This window comes from Arvicanthis niloticus, chromosome 8 (genome assembly GCF_011762505.2).
Source record: "Arvicanthis niloticus isolate mArvNil1 chromosome 8, mArvNil1.pat.X, whole genome shotgun sequence".
NCBI lineage: Eukaryota > Metazoa > Chordata > Mammalia > Rodentia > Muridae > Arvicanthis > Arvicanthis niloticus.
In genome coordinates this window covers 62,066,551-62,087,180 of record NC_047665.1, presented here as the reverse complement: position 1 = coordinate 62,087,180, position 20,630 = coordinate 62,066,551, and the positions used below count along the sequence as shown (strand labels likewise).

General features: G+C 42.8%; 1 protein-coding gene across 4 annotated transcripts in view; it reads left to right on the top strand.

The window, feature by feature from the left end:
* The window catches only part of Bend7 (BEN domain containing 7), an 81,004-nt gene that overhangs the window by 10,685 nt on the left and 49,689 nt on the right, over nt 1-20,630 (top strand). For 3 of the 4 annotated variants that reach the window (XM_034510967.2, XM_034510966.2, XM_076939467.1), the window contains 2 exons: nt 15,375-15,671; nt 19,145-19,267. In XM_034510967.2, the coding sequence (XP_034366858.1) occupies nt 15,375-15,671; nt 19,145-19,267 (420 nt within the window). The remainder of the gene's footprint in view (nt 1-15,374; nt 15,672-19,144; nt 19,268-20,630) is intronic. The other variant, XM_076939468.1, reaches the window with a different exon arrangement.

Genomic DNA, 20,630 nt, shown 5'->3' with positions numbered 1-20,630 from the left:
CCTTGCCACCTGTCTTCCTTCTTCACTGGTTCTGTGTCATTCCTGAAGCATCCTTTAGGGAGTCAGCGTGCACCACCCCCTGCGTCTTCTCTGCAGCATGCATGGGACCCCTATTAAAGTAGAAATGTAAAAAGTTTAATTATGGTCCTCTCCTGCTACATTGTAACTAAGGGTTAGCTCTGTCCAGCACTGCTGTTCTCAGAAGGAATATGGACAGCTGCTTGATGAATAAAGAAAGAAGAATCTGATTTTAAACTCAGGTTTAAGTGAAACCATCCCATTTGAAACTTTGTTTCTCAACTTTTCTACCTCTTAAGAGTTCTTACCCTGGTAGAAATTGACACATATTTAGTAACTAACTGGACTCTCCTTTCGGAAGTAAAATCTGTCAACTGTAACACTGAGATGTTTAGTTTTGATTGTGTATGTTTCCTATTCAGTTAGGTTAGTAACAACTCCCTACCCCCAACCTGTCCTCTGAAGTAAGAAGCTGTTCTGGGGACCCTGTGTATTCAACATCTTCCACCTCTATGGCTGTAATTATTACATCACTTGTGATGATGCCCCCGAAATACTGCAGTGCATCCTGGGCATGTCCACTGCTGGTCTCAATCTAGAGTGACCTCTTCTACCTCCTGTGTGGTCCTCCATTACTTATCATTCCAGGCTCAGCAGAAGTCTCTTTTATAAGGACAAGACTTCTGATTTTAAACGCTTACAGTTTTCCCAGTGCAAAACTTGGCACAGGACAGGTTCTTAATAACTATTTTTGAGTGGATGAGTGAGTACCATGTTGAAACATGCTAACTATAATTTCCTACCAATTGTCAGCTAATCTGAGTGAGATACTATTGAGTAGAGACAGTTTTCGTGCATTGGAGTGTCCCATGCAGCAGTGCAGTAAGGTCTTCTTTCTGTCCTTAACATGTTGGCAGCATAAATATACATAAATGTCAGTAGGTTATAACAATCAAACATGCTCCCCACACATGTGACCTCCAGCATAGTCCTTAGCAGGCCATAGTATGGCATAGTCTCTTGTGGGCAATTTAGCTTTGAACAGAAAAAGCTACAGTGTGCAGCACCAGGCAAGTCTGCCACTGTGCGGCTATCAATGAACATACTTGCAAAGCTCAGATGCTACACTACCACCATTTGCTCCAGTCTTGTTGCTCATGGTTGCACATGTGGTTTCTTGGTGGAAACCTTGTTATGTGACACAGCACTGTCCCATCACCTTCAGCTGCTGAGAATTCTTCCCTTGGTTATTTGGTTGTTGTCTCATCCTTCTTTGTCTGTCTCTCTCTCTCAGATGAGAGGCTTTGATGAAGGGATTCAGCCTCAAACAGGAGAGATGGAGGGCACATTCCATTCATGGTCAGGTTACTGTGCCTCCTCTCTGCACAAAGGACAGCTTATTACATGTATACTTGACAATGTATTTAAAATCATTGCAAAGTCAAGACAGATTTTTCTTCCCTATTCCAGACAATCACTATCCTTGTAAATAAGAACCCATAAAATTGTTCTCTGAGTATTACATTTTTTTTCAAGCATGTACAAATATACTGTGTTATTTGAGTTCCAAGGGTTTTACAATGTTTTTTACTTGGAAATCAAATTTTATATCTGAAAGGTTAATGGAGAAAACTAATTATGCTATCTGGTAACCAAATGTGTGATGAGACATTTGTCTCTGTAATTAACATCAAGGAACTTTTATAGTTGCATAAAATCGAGTGCTATACAGAGTATGCTGTGAGCATTTGTTTGGACGAGGTGTCCAAAACAGAGATGTTTATGGATGATATAAAGCTGAACTGAAATGGAAGGCAGGTGTCTGAGCGTCCCTCAGCATTTCTCATTGTTGAAGTGGAAGCCAGAAGATTAATAACTTTACTTTGTCATGATGAAATAAGTGATCTGTTCTTGGAACAGTGGTGCGGTACATAAGTTACTCAGTAATTCCAAGAATTTATTCTGTTCCAGGAATAATATCCTTAACAATTTATTTTTACAGAAAAAGTTGAAGCAACATAATAGACTATGAAGTTGCATATGTGGTTAATGGAATTATATCTCAAACCTGACTTTACGCCTACAGATAAAATGCACAGAGTCCCACAAAACCGCACGGTTAAGATACAACTAGAAAGCACAAAGTCAGGGGAGGCAGAAGTTAAAGTTCCTCCATTAACACTAACTCATTCTCATCGCACATATATAATTTTTTCGATTACAGCAAGACTTTAATGAGCACCTTAATATGCACTGCATGAACCATGGCTGAGAGCTGCCGCTGCCGTGGAAGTGTTAGCTTTCAGTTCTCCACAAGTTCAGTGTCCTTCCTTTGAATGCTGCCCAGGAGGGGAGCCTGGTGCTGGGCACAGTGGAGATGTGTGGCCCCTACCTGACCCGACTCCCTCCGGGTTACTCTGGCAATTCTTAATTTGTCAAGGAGAGGGAACTAGTTCTAACATCTTTCACCTTGGATAGCGGGATCAAATAGATACTTTTCTTGTGAAAAGCTTTCCTAAAACAAGACTGGAAAGAGGCACACAGTGACCCCGTTTGCCATCCCGTGCTTGCTTGATGGAAAGGAGAAGGTTTTTCAAAGATGCCACAGTTGTCAGTTTACTTCTTATAGATTAATTTTTAAAGTTTTCCTTAACTGAATCTTCCCATCATATCTCTTAATATAATTTACTTTATATTCATTTTACAGCTGTCTATTGAACAGACACTAATGCCAGACTAAAGAGATGTTAAATCCACTGGCTTGAGATAAGGGAAGTAAGCATTCCAAAGGAACTTAGAATACCAGGGCCTCTGGGGGATTCGGGAACATAGCCCTCTATAAAATGGCCTTTCTTCCAGTTTAGTGTTTTTATGGGATCCCTGGGTGTGTGAGTAGGTCTCTGAACCCATGTCTGTTTCTTGTGTTTTCTTGAGCTCTTGTCCATCTGTGTATTCATTTTGTCCTATTCTGATGAGTTCATTTTGGTTTGTCTTACTGTATTTATTTTATTATTATCCCTTGGAAGCCTGTTTGTTTTCTAGTGAGGGACAGAAATGAGGTGGATCAGAATGGGAAGGGAGGTGGGAGGAACTGGGAGAAGCAGACAGAAGGGAAACTGGAATTGGGATAAATTATGTGAGGAAAAAAATCTATTTTCAATCAAAGGAAAAAATAAAAAAAAGAGAGAAAATGCCCTGTTAGCTGAGACCTAAACATGTATCGTGAAGTTGAGGCTTAGCATTCAGATTGTTGATGGCACAAGTAAAGAGACAAGGAGGAGCTTTGGGACCTCTGGGACCGATGGGACCGCTGGGACCTCTGGGACCGCTGGAAGGCCTTCATGTACTTAAAGCAGTGGCTCTGCTGGCTCAACATGACAGTCCCTAACTAATTAGATCTATTGAATTGTTCTGAAGGGAGGTTAGACATTACCTATGTGATTGTAAATGTGCACCCAGACCTGATTGCCACTTCCATGGACATGGGGGGAGGGAGGTGGAGGGTAAGCAGCAGAAACCAAGACTCCAGAAATGAGCAAGGAGGCCAGATGGGGAGGCCAGCGAGCAATGTTGGGGAGCTGAGACTTCATCCTAAAGGTTTTGGCATTTCACAGTAGGACATGGTATGATTAGATTTGCACAGTTGGAAAATCCCACTAAGGTCAAGGTGGAATAGACTGGAGAAGAATGACAGCGAGGCTCTTGGGCAGAAGCCTCATCCAGTGATGATGGGAGTGAAGTTGTAGTGATGGGGAAGATGACGTCATGATGAGAAACAGAACTTAATGATTCAGTCCCTGGAGGAGGGGGGATAGGAAGAGAGGGAAAGGGACAGGAGTGGGGAGAGAAAGGGAAGGAGAGGAGAAGAGGGATGGGGGGGAGAGGAGTGGGAGGGGGAGGAAAAGGAAGGGGAGGAGAGCGAAGGTGAGAAGAGAGGAGAGGGGAGGGGAGGGGATGGGAGGAGGGGGAAGGAAAGGAAGGGGAGGACAATTGAGAAGAGGAGGGAGAGGAAAGAGAGGGGAGGAGGGGGAGAGAAGAGAGGGGAGGGAGAGGAAAGGGGAGAGGAGAGAGGAATAGTACCCAGGTATCTGACTTGTCAGCTGAGCTGGTGCCATTTACTAAGGCTTGGAGTTAGGTAGTCACAGCAAAATAAAGCTGTATTGTGGAAATTTTGAATCCCAAAGGAAGAAGTTGGAGGAGGAAGGAGAAAACACCATGGGTTAAGAGTCAAGAAAGCATGGCCCTAAGGGCTGTCCAATTGGAGTTAAGAGCAGTCCAGGTAAAACATAGTAAGTATCGATAGGAAAGTAGATTCTACTAGCATAAGAGGTAGATTGTGAGATGTGTAAGAGAGGCTAGTAGACAATTGCATATGTGGTCTGGGATCCCGAAGTGAGATCTGCACTGGACTTCTGTATAGAGATGGTCAGTGGAACCGAGAGAATCATTAACTCCAGAAAGAATGTGGAGGGCAGGAAGACGCCTGAGCAGACGTCCTGAGAAACGAAGGCGTCAAAGGCAATGCTCTGCAGACCAGTGGTCTGACGTGGAAATGGGTGGTGACGCCAACTTAGTGGATCATCACCAGCACTGAGAACAAGTTAACAGCAGCAGCTCACCAGTAGTAATAATACATAAATAAAAATAAATAGAGGTGTCAAAGTTCACGCATGCAAGCCTAATGAATTAATGAAATTCATGAAGCTGTCATCACATTTGTGTGCAGGGTATCCGTGTTCTGGGTTGTCATGGAAATGTGTTTCTTACTTGAACCGTGGTCAGGAAGTTTGGGAGCTACCCATTTATGTTACCATTGCTTAACTCTAGAGATTTCCCACTAGTCTGGCTCATGGAAGGCTGCCGTCCTCCAGGTAACTTTGGCTGTGAGGTTACCTGACTCTTCCTGTGATCTTTAAAGAAAAAGGCTGCAGATGAGACCCATTTCATCATCATCAATATAATTTATATTGAAAACAAAACCGTGTCATGGCATATGCATTTAACTTGCAGTATTTAAGGTTTTTAATTACTGAAGAAATGTAACACAGTGAGTACTCAGTCATGTTCACATTTAACTGATGGATGACACAGATATGAAAATTAGCATCTTGGGAAGCCGAGCCTTACACTTGTGTATTAGAGCTCTGTCAGAAGATTTCTGTACAGTAGATTAGAGGATCAGCATTTCAAATTATATTGAAAAGGCTGTGTCTTTCCAAACAGTAGGTTATGAATATTTCATCTCTTCCTGAATGATGGCAAGGATTTTATTTACATTACTGTTGGAACTCAGAAGCGTCTTGATTTTGTTGTTGCTTCTCTGTGTGTGTTTGCTGTTGTTTTTGGTTTGGTTTGTTGAGTTGGCATTGCTGTTCTCTCTCTTTTTTTTTTTTTTTCTTTCTTCTTGCTTTCTTTCTCTTTTCCCCCATTGGGTTACTTTGCCCCTGGCAGTGCTGGGATTTGGAGACACGTCCTATCCATGATCTTGATAGTTTTGCCCTGTGTGGATTGTCAGCTTTTTGCTGTGTGTGTCATAGAATCACTAACATAAATACATTCAGAGTCTACTTCTCTGAATAAAACATTTGTTTTCTCATAAAACGAACAGAATTTATATGAATCAAGTTTCTAATTTAAAAGGAAATATATGAGCCTTGTTCTTCGACTGAATTATTAGCACAGCTAAGTCGGAACCCACAAAGATAGTCCCGTTAGGACTTCGTGTGTGGCTACCACCATGTATGGTGACATAACTAAGTAAATAAGGTGCTCATCAGGGTCCAGATGATGTGACAGCAACTCCCTGGACACCACACATTGTGAACACTGCAGGAGCCTCTGGCTGCAGTGTCTACTTGAGTGAGCTGGCACATGGTGAAGCACATGAACCTAGAACCCAGCTGCATCCAGTTGAGTTCTAGCCTGTGCTGCAGTTTCTCCTGAGGACAGTGCATATACCAATGTTAGAAGTTCTCAGCTAATTAATTCTCAGATCAAGCAGGTATGTCTGATGCTTCTATCTCAGGATACCACGAATGCCATTCAGCTCATCTGTAGTGATAACATGTAATGCCAAAAGACACTCCTGAATAGAATACTTTCTGGAAAGCCTAGGACAGTGGCTCTCAACCTTCCTAAAGCTATGAGCCTTTAATATAGTTCCTCATGTTGTGGTGACCCCCAACCATAAAAATCATTTCATTGCTACTTCATAACTGTAGTTATGCTTCTGTTATGAATTTATGTTGTGATTATGCTTCTGTATGAATAAGGAAATATTGTCCATTGTCCCCAATATTTGCTTAAGGAAATGATGCTACAGTGACTACCGTGTCACAGATGGTTGTTGAACTGTTTCTGTGGAATTAATTCCGACAAGGGGTCTTGCCAAATTTCATTCCAAAAAGGTATTTTGTTTTATTTTTACCAAGTTATATAACTACCAGGAATATATGGCAGTGCATGGATCCCTACTCAAAAATAGACTCTTATGAGTCTGTGTTATTTGTTTGCCAAATTAAAGGATAATGAGTTTCACCTTAATTTTCATTACATTAATCATCAGAGACATGAGAAATGTAAATATTTATCAAATCCTTTATTCCTGTTGTGAATTATTCTTGTGTCTTTGTCTAGTTTTTAGTTTTTCAGAGCCCTCAAACAAGCAACAACATATTTACAGTCTCGGTGCCCTTATCTAGTGTCTAACTCACCATTCAGTCGTCTGTGGCCACTTTTTGCCTCTTTCCTGTTCGGTGGCATTCAGACTATGCTGTGTGGAGCCCTTGGAGCTCTTGAATGTCCTCCAAGGCCTTACAGGAAGCTGGGACCTGGCAAGGCCTCTTCAGCAGAGCTTGCTGTTTCTTATTTATTGGGGCTTCACTGAAGACTACAGTTTGACGGGGGGGGGGGGGGGTTCACATAGAAAACTGTTGCTTCCTCCTGTCAACTGTTTCTTCTCAGACCATGTTTTGCTGAGTTGGAACTCCAGTCTTGCATGTCCCTGGTAAGCACATCTCCCCTCCCTCTCCTCCTCCCTTCACTTTTACCCCTCCCCCACCCCCACCAAAGGATGCCTGTTGGGAACCTTGATAATATTTGCATGTTAATCTGAGTCTGGAATGAGGTGCTAATCTCAAGTCCTCTCAAAGTGGAGTCTACTTCAGATTCCTTTTCCTCAGTACATTGCAGAGGTTTTGTAGGGAGGAAAACTGTAGCACAGACATGAAGAACCTGCCCTATGCCCTTTTCTCCCTCACGGCTAGCAATTGACAGCTTAAAGCCTAGTCTTCACTAAGACATGGTTCCACATCAGCTTATACAAGTGTTTGAAGGGACATATTTGAGACCACTAGCGTAATCCTGGTCAGCATACCACTTCCCATGGATAAGCTCTGCTTTCTTTGTATTTACTTTAGCATGCCATTACCTGAAAAAAATGCAAGGAGTCTTGACCATATGTGTAAAAAGGACTCTCCTGGTATTGTGCAACCCTTGCCACTGTCTGGTTCCAGAACATTCTCATCATCCCCAGCAGAACAGCGTTCTCATTGCTCCCTCTGTACAGAGGCTTCTGCACTCCGGCGCTGGCACTTATGAACTGGAAAAGCCAGCTCTTTAAGACTGCTGTCTACCCTCCAGCCTGGAAGCTGTTTCTTCAATCTGCTTTTTTCCTTATTGATAAAGAACAGTGTCCTATTCAGTCACCAGTTCAGTCGTCTGCAGCCTCTTTCCTGCTCAGTGGCATTGGGACAGTGCTGTGTGGAGCCTGGAAGCTCCACCTCTGGTATAGTTGGAGATAATTAAGCCACTCGGTAATTACTTATTTTGTAAGTGAAACAACCTGACTCCTTTAACCTCCTCGATTCCTTTAATCATTCTTGTTGGGTTTTTCATTAGCTCAAGTTTTTCCACAACCTCTTTAAAACAAAACTGGACATGACAGTGTAATACAAACCTAACCAACACTGAGCATCGTAAGATTGTAACCAGCTTCCTGTGATTTGGGCCCTGCTAAGGCAAGTGGGTGATTCCTGTGATTAAGGCAGGTGGGTGGTAGGTTGCACACTGGGACTGGGAGACTGAGGAGTGGAATTGTTAATTGCCTCAGGGATTGGGAATTCAGGAGTAGGTCTCACCTTGTAGGTTAGAAACAAATGTAGCCATACTGCCATTAATGTTTCAATGAGTGTTTTGAACTGTCTCTGTGCCATTATACATTAAGAGAAGATCTCCGAGTCCATGTAAGCTGTTCAACAATCTTTGGAATTGTCAGTGGTCCTCAGAAGTCCTCTGTCCAGAGAGGAACTAGTACTGACGTTCTGCCTCCTTGGTCAGCTTTACATGGCTACATTTTAAGGGCCTGCTTAATTTCTGGCTTTATCTGAGCAAGGTTCTTGAGGTTATGTCATAGCTCAGTGATGGCGCAGATACTAAGGCTGTAGCTTCAAGCCCAGCACCGCAAATAAGTAAGCAAGCTCAGTGTATTCTCACGTCTGTGTAACCTTCTTTTTGTTATTCTCTGGCTGCTGTTACTATCCATTCAGGTCCACAGGCTAGAAACCCTGGTGTTATCTGTCATTGATTTTTCTTTGACATTCTTCCTAGGAGTTAATCATCAAGCCCTTTGGACTAAAGTTCTTTAATGTCTTCTTTCCTCTTCCCACTCCTAAAAAAGTCAAAAAAAGCATCTCTATGCAATCTTTAACAGCACTTACCTGGACTTCCCTCCACACATGACTTTCTCCATCATTTTCCCAAATTATTTTTTCTAAAGGACTTATCTGTTCATCTCTTATCTTTCTATTAGAAGATAGTGAATTTAACTTACCTAGTACAGTAACTCATTGTCTCCAGAGCCTGGCATGTGAGGCCGCGGGTGAGGTGATAGCCTGGCTGCCATGTCTTTTGGAATATGAAACTACTGCAACGCCAAGCAGCTACTCAAGAACAGTAGCTGGTGGTATGTCTCTGTCTAGAAGCACCAGCATTAGGAGCTAGTGGAAATCCAGGTTCATAGTCCCCACCCAGTGAGGAGGAGAGAAAGAATAACTGATCCAGGAGCTACATAAAGAGCGGCATCTTCAAGGGAGAACCATGTTCTGGCTTCAGGGAGGAAACTCAAAATGTCTCTGCAAATAGGCAGGCAATTTGGTGACTAGAGTTCTAGGACACAGAAGAGAAGTGGTTATGGGGTCTGGGAGAATTGGGAACATTTTTCAGAGCAACAAATCAATACAAAAAGATTTGGGTAGAGATATTATGAAATTTGGAGGAGAATGTTTTTCAGCTTGTACCTGGTGATAGTTGCATCTCTGAGACGCTGATAAATGTCTGTTGAATAATTTATTTGATTACCTTTTCACATTGACCTGTTAATATATTACTTGTTTACTGCTTCTGTGTTGGCATCTGTTTTCACTAGGCCTCTTTCTGTTTTATAAGCCAGTTCTTAAAGTTTCTTTTTTTTTTTTTAAGATGTATTTTATTTTTTTTTTTTATGTATGAGTGCTCCATCTGCATGTATACCTGCATGCCAGAAGAGGGCATCAGATCCCATTACAGATGGTTGTGAGCCACCATGTGGTTGCTGGGAATTAAACTCAGGACCTCTGGAAGACCAGATCTTAACCGCTGAGCCATCTCTCCAGCCCCCTCTTTCAGTTTCTTAAGCAAGGACCTAGGGAACATTTACTATGCACTAGCATCTAGTGATCTGTAGTACACATGCTTGGTGACTTCACAAGAGAGTAAGACACATGAAGGTGGCATATTATCTTTTCCTTGTGGCACCCAGACTGAATGTCCTGTCAGGTATAAGCTGATTCTGTGTGGGGCTGTTCTGTTGTCCTCTGGCTTCTTCATGTGAAGGGAAGTGATGTAATAGTGTAGGCATTGAATGAAGGGTAGCCAGAGCTCTGCTTGTAGTGTTTGCTGGACCTTGTCTCCTTCAGTTACTCTCTACCTTATCTTGTCCAGTCTTACCGAAGCTGGAACCTACAGACTTGGCTGCATTGGCTCACTATGATAGTAAGTGGGTCAGTTATTATAGGTGGCCACTCAGATAGTAAGTGACTCCAGGGACCCACCTATCTCCCTCCCCACCCCCAGCTCCAGCGCTGGAGTTACAGGGGTACACTGCGATGCTCAGCTTCTGCATGGGTGCTAGGGATCGAAACTCACGTCCACATACTTGTACAGAAAGCACTTTGCTGACTGAGCCGTCTCCGGAGCTCCAGTTACTTCAGTCTTGAAAGGAATTAAATTATGGTTGTTTCACCAGTAAGACAGCCACATGGCATAGCTGATCTAGAATATGATTTCTTTTGTTTGTCTTTCCTAAGTAGATTAGTCTCTTGGAGTCAAGTGTAAGTGAAGATGTATGTGGGTTTGGAAAGACATCGGGAATTCACAGGTTTCCGTATGGAATCTTATTTCTCCCAATAGTACCTCACTCCTGAGATACTGTTTCCCGGATACCTGTGCACAGAAAAGACACTGATGCATTAGACCCAGCAAGATGAGAAGTCATCCAGTACCTTAATCTTAACAGAAAGAACCAAAGCACTTGGAATCTACTGTGATAGATTAGGCCCCTAATCTATCTGAATAGATTATCTGAAGACACAGGTTGCTGTCTTCAGAGGTGTTGGGTGTTTAATTAACCAGCACCTTGGAAACTATGAATAGCCAGAACCCTTTCTGGACTGCTTCTGCATACCCCTTAGGTTATTTTAGGTTACCTGAATCCTTTCTGGACTCCTTCTGCATACCTCTTAGGTTATCTTAAGTTACCGGAGCGCAGTTCTGAGGCAAACCTTCATAATTAAAGAAACTAATTTGTCTAATAGCCCGTGGCAAGTCAGTGCAGTTGAGAAGTGAATCCAGATCTTGGGAAAATCATCCTAATCTAGCTGTTCCACCAACTACTCCCTATGTCTGGGCGTGTGTGTCAGCCCGTGTGCCTGCCCCTGTTCTGTAGACTGACTCAGCTTTTTTGTAGTCCCTCAGTAGTCACCAGGTCTCGTTCTGACCTTCTGCCCCATTTGTCCTGAATGTGCAAGCAAAGCACTTTCCCTCTGTCTGCTGCCTGTCCAGGAGTCCCAGGGTTCGTTTACCCCCGGAGTACCAGCAAAGGCAGTGGCCTCAACTTCTCCCCACTTTTCTGGATGCAGTGAGTATCCAAGCACCTGTTCCTGGGGACTAGGTTACCCATTAAGGAGCCAGCCCATCCTGCTGCTTCTAAGAAGACTTCCCAGCCCGTTCTTTTCCAACCTTCTTTCCTCTGGTCCCGCCACTGGTTCCAGAGAGTTCTGCAGTTACATGCAGTTTTCTATTTTCTGTTCTTTAAAATGCTGCCCTCGGCCCACCTCGAGTCCCATTCCTTCGCAGCCTCACTGCTTTCTTCCTGCCCTTCCCCTTCCGGGTTTCACTCTGCTCAACTCTGCTCTTCCCTTAGATGTTTGACCTTTGCAGGCACCGCTTACTCCCAGGTTCTTCCTATACGTGTGCCACCTTCTTTCTTTCTTGACTCCAGGCTGCTCAGCATGCTGGGCATCAGCACAACCAAAAAAATGGAAACAAACAAACAAACAAAAAAACCTCCACTTGTATTTTTAGTCTTAATCCTCATAGGCCCAAGCTCTAGAACCGCAAAGCTAAACCATGACAAAGCATCTTTGCCCTTAGAATGTTCCAGAATCCTCATGACTTTTCTTTTTTCTTTTTTCTTTTTTCTAATGGTAGCACTTTATCATAGAATGCTATCTTCCAAATACAGGTGAACTTTGGTCAAGAAGCATCTCTCTTCCTGTTATGTATAAGGTCAATGCAGAGAGGTGCCCTGGCACTGGGCCAAGAACCTGTTAGCCTGGCTGAGAGCAGCTCTTTCCAAGGAGCCACAGGTGGCTAGAAAGGTAGCACCTAGCCTGTGCCATGAAGACCAGCCTGTGTGCACAGCCTTGGCTACTTTATGGCCAGTCTGGCAAAAGGGTCAAGGGTGGGGACACAAAGGAAAGATGCTTTGTCCTGCCGAGCACGTGCTGTTAACTGGTGGGGAAAGCCAGTGTCTGACAAGAGCCTACTTTCAGAAGACTCACCCTGTGCTATAGACAGAGTAAGAGCGGTATAAATTTTATTAACTCTGCCTGGTGGTGGTGGCGCACGCCTTTAATCCCAGCACTTGGGAGGCAGAGGCAGGCGGATTTCTGAGTTCAAGGCCAGCCTGGTCTACAGAGTGAGTTCCAGGACAGCCTGGGCTATACAGAGAAACCCTGTCTCGAAAAAAAAAAATTTTTTTATTAACTCTGCATTATTTAAATTATGCTTGGTCATTCATTCTCATAAAAGATAGAATGTGATTTTCTGGTTTTGGATTATAACTTTGCTTGTGTTTGAAATAGAAAAAACAATTCTCTACCAATTAAGGTATTTCTCTTCTCAATAATGTGTTAATTTAGGAATGTGGTTTTCCCTGCAATCTATTCAACATGAAAGGCAGAATTAATATTTTTATTACCATTTTTAAAACTGAAGGCATTGCTCAGTAGTAGAGCACATGCTTAGCCTGAGTTGGTCCCCAGACTCCATCCCTCAAATTTTGAGGTTACTTATTTCAAAATAGCTTATAAAATTTCCTTACACAAGAGTTGGTAAGAAAATACATTAATAAACTGAATATCTAACTAGATACCTCAGCACATAGGTTTTTGTGCAACTACCAGGTTCTGCATGGAAAGTCTGGCTCATACGATGCTAAGTGTATTAGAATATCATTACATATTTATTTGTGATGCTGCATTTTTTTTTCAAGACAGGGTTTCTCTGTGTAGCCCTGGCTGTCCTGGCACTCACTGTGTAGACCAGGCTGGCCTTGAACTCAGAAATCTGCCTGCCTCTGCCTCCCAAGTGCTGGGATTTAAGGCGTGCGCCACCACTGCCCAGCGCTACATTTTCTTCTAATAGTCTCTTATGTCTTTTCTCCTCACATTTTAAATTTTAAGCATTTATTAGGATGACTTCATGACGTACTATGAAATAAGATTTTCACTGTTTCTTCAGTTAGAGGAAAGTACACTTCCTCTCTAAGATGATACTGTTACTATAGAGTTTAAGGTAACATGGGGCTGGCTGGGGGGTAGCATGATGGCATAGCACATATCCAGTATGGAGCAGGCCCTGGGCTTAACCTCAAGAGAGAAGAAAAGGCAGGGTGTTTGTAATGGCTTGCAATATCTCTGCAATTGTATAGTTATCTTTAGTAGTATTTATTAAATTAAGTATAACATAGAGATACCTTAACTTTTTGTTTTGTTTTGTTTGTGATGGGATGCGGGGGCAGGGTCTCATGTAACTCTGACTGGCCTGGAACTGGCTATGTAAACCAGGATGGCCTCCAGTTCACAGAAATCTGCCTCCCTCAGAGTGCTGGGATTAAAGGCATGCACCACCACGCCCAGTCTAAAAAAAAAAAAATTAAAACATGCCCCGAGGGAAAAAGAATCTTTTTTTTTTAATATGCTTTTTCTCACTTCCCTTCTCCCACTCACTCTAGCCCCACTTGCTCCAACCCAAAGGTTATTTATTTATTATATGTAAGTACATTGTAGCTGCCAGACACCCAATAATAGGGCATTAGATCTCATTACAGATGGTTGTAAGCCACCATGTAGTTTCTGGGATTTGAACTCATGACCTCAGGAGAACAGTCAGTGCTCTTAACCGCTGAGCCATCTCACCAGCCCAGGAAAAAAAGAATCTTAATAAAGAAGTTGAAAATTTAAAAACAAATGAGCCAACAAACAAAAAACAGATCTGGAGACTGGCTGCACAGTGTAGTAAATATATGTTACTAAACTGTAATTGAAAGTAGTTAATGATGGTGAATTTAGAACATACCCATTTTTTTCATTGTCAGAAAAGAGTCAACAGCCTCTCTCTCCCTCTCTTTCTCTCCATCTCCCTTTATCCCTCCCCCTCCCTCTCCCTCTCTTTCTCCCTCCCTGTCCTCCTCTCTCCCCCTCCCTCTGCCTCTCCTCATCATCTCTCTCCACATGTTCCCAGACAGCCTCTTCTCTTCTTTCTCTCCTTTCTCTTTCTGTCTTTCCTGGTCCCCATTCTTTCTCTGCCTCTACTCCCTTTCCCAAACCCCCTTCCCATGTCCCCCCAAACTTCATTTTATACTAGAAAAAAAGAAAAAGGAAGAAGTCAACCTAAGTGACATGAAGTTTAGAAACAGTTGTGACCTTTGCCCAAAGTACAGAGTTGGTATGGCAGGGACCGTGTGATGGGTTTGGATTGCAGGGGTCCTCCATGGGAGTATGGTTTCCAGAAGAGGACAGTGGAGAGGCTGCACCTCCCTTCTCCTGCAGATACAGCCGGTGTCTAAAGTGAGCAGGGGTCCATGAGACAGCCTCATCGGAAGACCAGAAGACGAAGACCTTGTTGTGCAGTCCCGGAGAGCACCTGCCTCAAGGAGCTTCACTTCCAAGCTTCTTTGCTTTGGCATCTGCTCTGTGAGGCTGACAGCCGAGGGGGCAGAGTGGTTCCCAGGCACCTGCCTGCCATCCCCTGCAGCTACACATGGGCTGCGGCTGAGCAGATGACTGCCTGCTGGCCCCATCCTGGTCTTCCCTCACTGCTTTTGTTCTTATGAACCCTCGCTCATCAAATACTTAGAAAGAGGAAGCTGAAAGTTGGTTTGATCTGTCTTAGTTAGGGTTTTACTGCTGTGAGCAGACATCATGACCAAGGCAACTCTTGTAAGGACAACATATATTTGGGGCTGGCTTACAGGTTCAGAGTTTCAGTCAGTTATTATCAAGGTGGCATCCAGGCAGGCATGGTGCAGGAGGAACTGAAAGTTCTACATCTTCATCTGAAGGCTGCTAGTGGAAGACTGACTTCCAGGAAGCTAGGATGAGGGTCTTAAACCCATGTCCACAGTGACACAGCTACTCAAACAAGGCCACACCTACTCCAACAGGGCCACACCTCCTAATAGTGCCACTTCCTGGGTCAAGCCATCACATTATCCTACACTAAAGAAAGCTTTTTCTTAGAGAGGACCTGACCAGGAAATTATTTAAATGAGATATGTCAGGGCTATAATCTTTAGGGCAGTTTTCCTTTCTTTAAGCTTCGTGAATGATTTCAGGGTATGGAATTAGTATCCTTTCCCATTCCCAAATGGCTGTCTGCTCTGGAGGTTATGGTAGGGGATTATTCATGTTTTCTTTCTTTCTTTCTTTCTTCCTTCCTTCCTTCCTTCCTTTCTCTCTCTCTTTCTTTCTTTTCTTTTCTTTTTTTCTTTCTGTTTTGTTAAGTTATAGTGCTAACTTGGACCCTGTTTCCATTAGGAGATGAAAACATGGAAATTAAAAAACAAATTACAGGGATGAGAAGATTACTGAATGACAGCGCTGGAAGGATATATCAACGTGTCGGCAAAGAAGGGGAAAAATTAAAAGAAGAGCCACAGGATGTGGATTTAGTGTGGCCTCAGCGGTTGAACTCCTCCACCGAGGCCCCACAGGGGCCTTCTTCACGTGGGACGTGGAATGAACCACCAACCCAAAGCGGGCAGTTCTCAGGGCAGTCTGGTCCACGTTCTAGACCCTTCCAGAGTCAGCCCCGCATCTCTGCAAGTTCCAATGGTACGACTGTCCTACAGTATTTAGAATATCCTGGTGGGTTTGTTTCATTCCTAAATACCAAGTTCGTCCCTTGAGATCAGTCTATGACACTCTCCACTGGTCACCGTCCTCGCTGGGTTCTTTGTAATTTTCTTATGTAGAACTGAGGGTAGAACGCAGGATCTCACACATGCTAGGCCACTGCTGACTACTCAGCACCAGCTCCTGCACTGTGTTATTTTAAAAAAGGCCAAAGGGGAGGATGGAAAGAAGAAATCTTAAGTGTATAAAAACTCTGGAATGGAGAGTGAGGAAGGCCAGTGGGTCTGTGTTTAAAAAAAAAAAACAAACCAGCAGGTTTCTAGTAGAGTTTTAATGGAATCAGAATTTTCACCCACCAGTACACAGAAGATGCTGTCACCAGAGACTGGGCATTAATGCAGAAGCAGCTCCCTTTAGCACTGACAGAAGCTTCCCGGCTGTATTGTGTTACTAACTCGTGCTCTTGCTTATCCCTCGCTCCGCTTCCTCATCAGAGAGTCTTAGTTAGTGATGCTTCACACCTTCACCTTTTGTACAGCCCTGTTCTTTCCTCCTGCTCCAGTGCCAAATTGCTGAAACTGGAGCAGAGGTCACCTTTAAAGCAGCAGTTCTCAACCTGTGGGGCGTGACCCCTTGGGAGTCAACTGACTCTTTCACAAGGGTTTCCTAAGACCATCATAAAACACAGATACTTATGATACGATTCATAACAGTAGCAAATTATTGTTATAAACTAGCAACGAAAATAATTTTATGGCTGGGGATCACCACTACAGAGGCAACTGTATTAAAGTTGTCACAGTAATAGGAAGGTTGAGAATCACTGGTTTAAAGTAAAATTTCTTTAAAATCGCTGACTGGTAAGTTGGGAAGAGGGGTTCCAAAGTTTTTTTTTCAAAGCTTAGGGATAAGAATTGCTTTCCTTGATAATATTAATTTCCCATCCAGTGACGCTGGATGTTGTTTAGTTTATAAATTACATATGGATATGCAGGTTGTAGTTCTCATAAAGAATAAAGGAGAAATATGGCATTTCAGATTCCTTGAAAAGTTTAAGAATTTTCTTCCTTGTATTTTCATTTTATGAGATCCTCTGGTTTAAAAAAAAAAAAAAAAAAAAAAAAAAAGGTTTGATTTTCTTTTTTCCTTACACACAATTCACAATAACCAGTTCAGGGGACTGAGAAGTTGTCCTGAGACACTGATGAGACAATAAGGGACCCTAGCGATGTATGGAATCTCTCGTCCTCCCAGTATTATTACATAGGCAAGTATCAAGTTCACATGCTGGCAGGCTTCCAGGTTAGAGGGACGTTGCTCTTTAAAGGCTCCTCCATAAAAATAAAAAGTCAGTTCTCTTTAAAAGTGGAAAATGATTTATAATGAGCTGAGAAGGGCTAGTTTTGTCCTCTAAAAAAATCATAAAGACAGTACTTAGATTAGTGCCAGTGACATTCTGCAAAACCCTCTTAACTCCACTCCAGTAAGAGGAAAAAGCAGGGCACGTGGGTATATAGAAAGTGTGATTCTCCCACATCAATAATTTTAGGGTAACATATTCTACTCAACGATTCTACTACACAAGAGTGATAGATTTACCTTAGAAACGGATACTAATATTAAAAGTTTACAAAGATCCCTCCAAATCAGTCAGAACAGGTCTTTCCTTTTTATTGCGTGCATCATTTCAGTACAAATACAGTACACAAGGGGCAGAACACAGAGTTCAGCAGTTACACTGTCAGTCCCATAGCATGGAGGCCTGAGTTTAAAATCCAGGTACGGCTTCTGTAACCCCAGCACTAGCAGCATGAAGTCAGAACAAACATGCTGGCCAGTCAGTCTAACCAGGTCAGCAGGCTCCAAGTTCACTGAGAGATCCCGTTCTTCAAGGAAGACACCTGACATCGACCTTTGCCCTCCACACTCACATGCACACCCATGTGATCATATAAAACCACCATGCACACACAGACACACAAAATACACTGTACAGTTGATCCTTGAGTACCGTATGCTGGAACTAGATTCTGTAGAGATTTGCAACATTGGGCAAACCCTCAGATGGACATCACAGTTTAGAAACAGTGAAAAAATATGTGGAAGTTAGACATGTCATCAATGCATAAAATATGTCTATACTATCAGTTATTTTTTATCTACTACCAAAATACATACACTTATTTTTTTAAATTAATTTATTAGAACTTAGGCACACAAACACTGTATAGACTGTCATGTTGTCACTTACAGTTAAGAGAAATTTTTAAAATGTAAATTTTTTAACTGCCCACTGTTACCACTGTGGGGAGTTAGAAATCAAAGTAGGGTCTTTGACTTCACCTGGGACTGTGCCTCGCCCACCTCCCACAGTCCCTCAGGAATCACTTGGCTACAGCTGTGACTGCCCTGTGTTACTTGGGGAGGGTGGGTCACCTCACTTTGCTTCCATTGGACTATTGCTGCTTGTGCTTCTCCAGAAGTTACCTTTAATTCTTCTGTGGGTTTGCTGTGGTAAACATCAGTATCCACAAATCATGAGTATTACAGGAGTAATATCTGGTGGATGATGAAACAGGTAATTGGGACAAAACCTATTACTTGACCTCACCTGCCTGCCAGAAACTTAAGAAGCAGCTGCCCCTGAGACTACCTCGATGCATGGTAGCCAACCTGGGGCTGGGGAAGTCCAGCTGCCGAAGCTTTTTGCCCAGTGTTCTGTTTTAGTTCACAGACAATGGGGAAATATATGTTCATATATGGGAGAAACGGAAGAGAACAACTTTGTTAAGGAGCGTACAGTAAACGGTGAGAAAGAGACAGCGAGGGCCTCATAAGAAGCTGGGTGGAGAAAAGAGGGATGGTCCTTCATGTAGAAGAACAACTACAGACACCTCCAGGCAAGAAAACGCTGGCCTCCCCACCCTGCCTCCTGCTTCTCCCCACCCCAGGCAGAGAGTTCTAGAAGTTTCTGCATATCTACAGTTCTTCATTGCTACTAGTTTTTGTTAGGGTGTCTTAAGTTTTACTATGAACTGTAGCATGCAGACCAGCAGTGGTTCTTTAAGACTACTACAGAGCTGGACTTTGTGTTTTTGCTTTTGCTGTTTGAGAAAATAGCATGAGTGTTTTATCATGACTTGTCAGAGCCTTGTGGTAGACAGGCCTGCCTTGGTAGTGCATTGTGTGCCCAAGTTTACACAGACCCTGTGACAGCATCGTTCACATAGACCCTGCAACAGCACAGCATGCACCTTACAAATTGAAGCCTGGATAAATAGATAAACCCCCACGTTTAGGTGGTGAAAATCACTAGGTATGTTTTCTTCTGAGACAGTTTGATGATAATTGTGTATACTTCAAAATCATGTCAAGATAATATTTTTTTCCTTTTCTTTATAATTAATTTTTGCATGCTTTGGGGGTATATCATTCTTTTCTTTCATGCTTAGGAGAACTTCCAGGGGTGAATTCGACAGTTGGATCCAACTGCTGTACTTGTAACTGCCAGTCAACCTTGCAGGCCATTCTCCAAGAACTCAAGACCATGAGGAAATTAATGCAGTTTCAAGCAGGTACAAAGATCGGCCCTCCACACACATCCTCTGCTGGTGATGTACAGCTGACGTCTTCGCTTGTATGCACTGTCCTTTTGTCCCACACTCCTCCCACCTTGCCGTCTGTCTTGCTGTGTCTTTTCAAGTATTTATTTTCTCTACTCTTTCAACAACCTGTGATTTTGTCTTTTTTTTTTGCAAATCAAACAAATTTTGTTATTGCCCCTAATACTGCTGTTGGGCACATCCTCGTGAACACAGCACACTTCATCTCTTGATCTCCTGGTACTTCACAAATGCTAGTTAATTAAATTTTGGAATATCTTATGTGAAAGAGCCCTTCAGGAAATACATGCTTCCCTGTTGAAGATGCTCAAGGACATGAGCAAATGAAAAGCAGTGAGCCCCAGGCTCTGCCTGCCTGTGCCGTTCTGCTTGCACTAGGACAAAGATGGTTAGGCACACCTCGTGTCTGGTCTGTCCGCTTCCTTCACTTGACTCTTTGTTCTCTGTCATTGTGTAGGGAATAACCTAGCAGGGCATGTGTGACTGGGGATTGAACCACCAGTTTCTCACCTAGCTGGATGACGTCTATGCTTCCTGTTCTCATCTGTGAGCGAGTATTAATGTCCGATTCACAGGGTTGTTTTTTATTTTATTTATTTATTTATTTTTATTTTATATTTTATTTACATTTCAGATGCCATCCCCTTTCCCCATTTCCCCTCCCTAGAAAACCCCTATCCCATGCCCCATTTTTCTTTTTGCTTTTATACAATTTTTTTAAAATGTTAATCAAAGGCTTTATAAGTTTGGTAATGCTCAATCAGAAGTGTAACCCAATACCCAACCTAGATATAAAAACTATCTTTGACTGGTGGAGACACGTGAACATCTGCCTCCATATCCCCCTTCTCTTTCTTTCTCTTTCTCTCTCTCATCACCTAGCTTCTCCTCTCCTTCATCTTCTCCTCTCCTTACTCCATCTCTTCCTCTCAGTACTCCTTCCCCCTTAGCTCCTCCTACATATCACTCTTCCTGTTAAAATAAAACTTTTCTCTCAAAATACAATTAAAGCATAATTATTCCTAGTTGTACCAGTGAGGTACAAGATAGTCCTAATACCCAGTCCATCATTTTGTTGACTAACCAAAACCTCTGTCATCTTTTCTAATTAAATCACTTAGTTTTGAACCTGCCTTTTTTCTTGGCTTTAGAATGAATGTCAGCTGAAAACCATCCACTCAGATCTTTTCTCTCAAAGTAAATAGCCAGGGTTGGCTATGAGACTATAGGTCCTCAACCCCGTCAGAAATTCAGAATGACTGAGTTAACTGAAATTATGGGAAGCACTAAGCATAGCTTCTAAAACTTAGCCAAT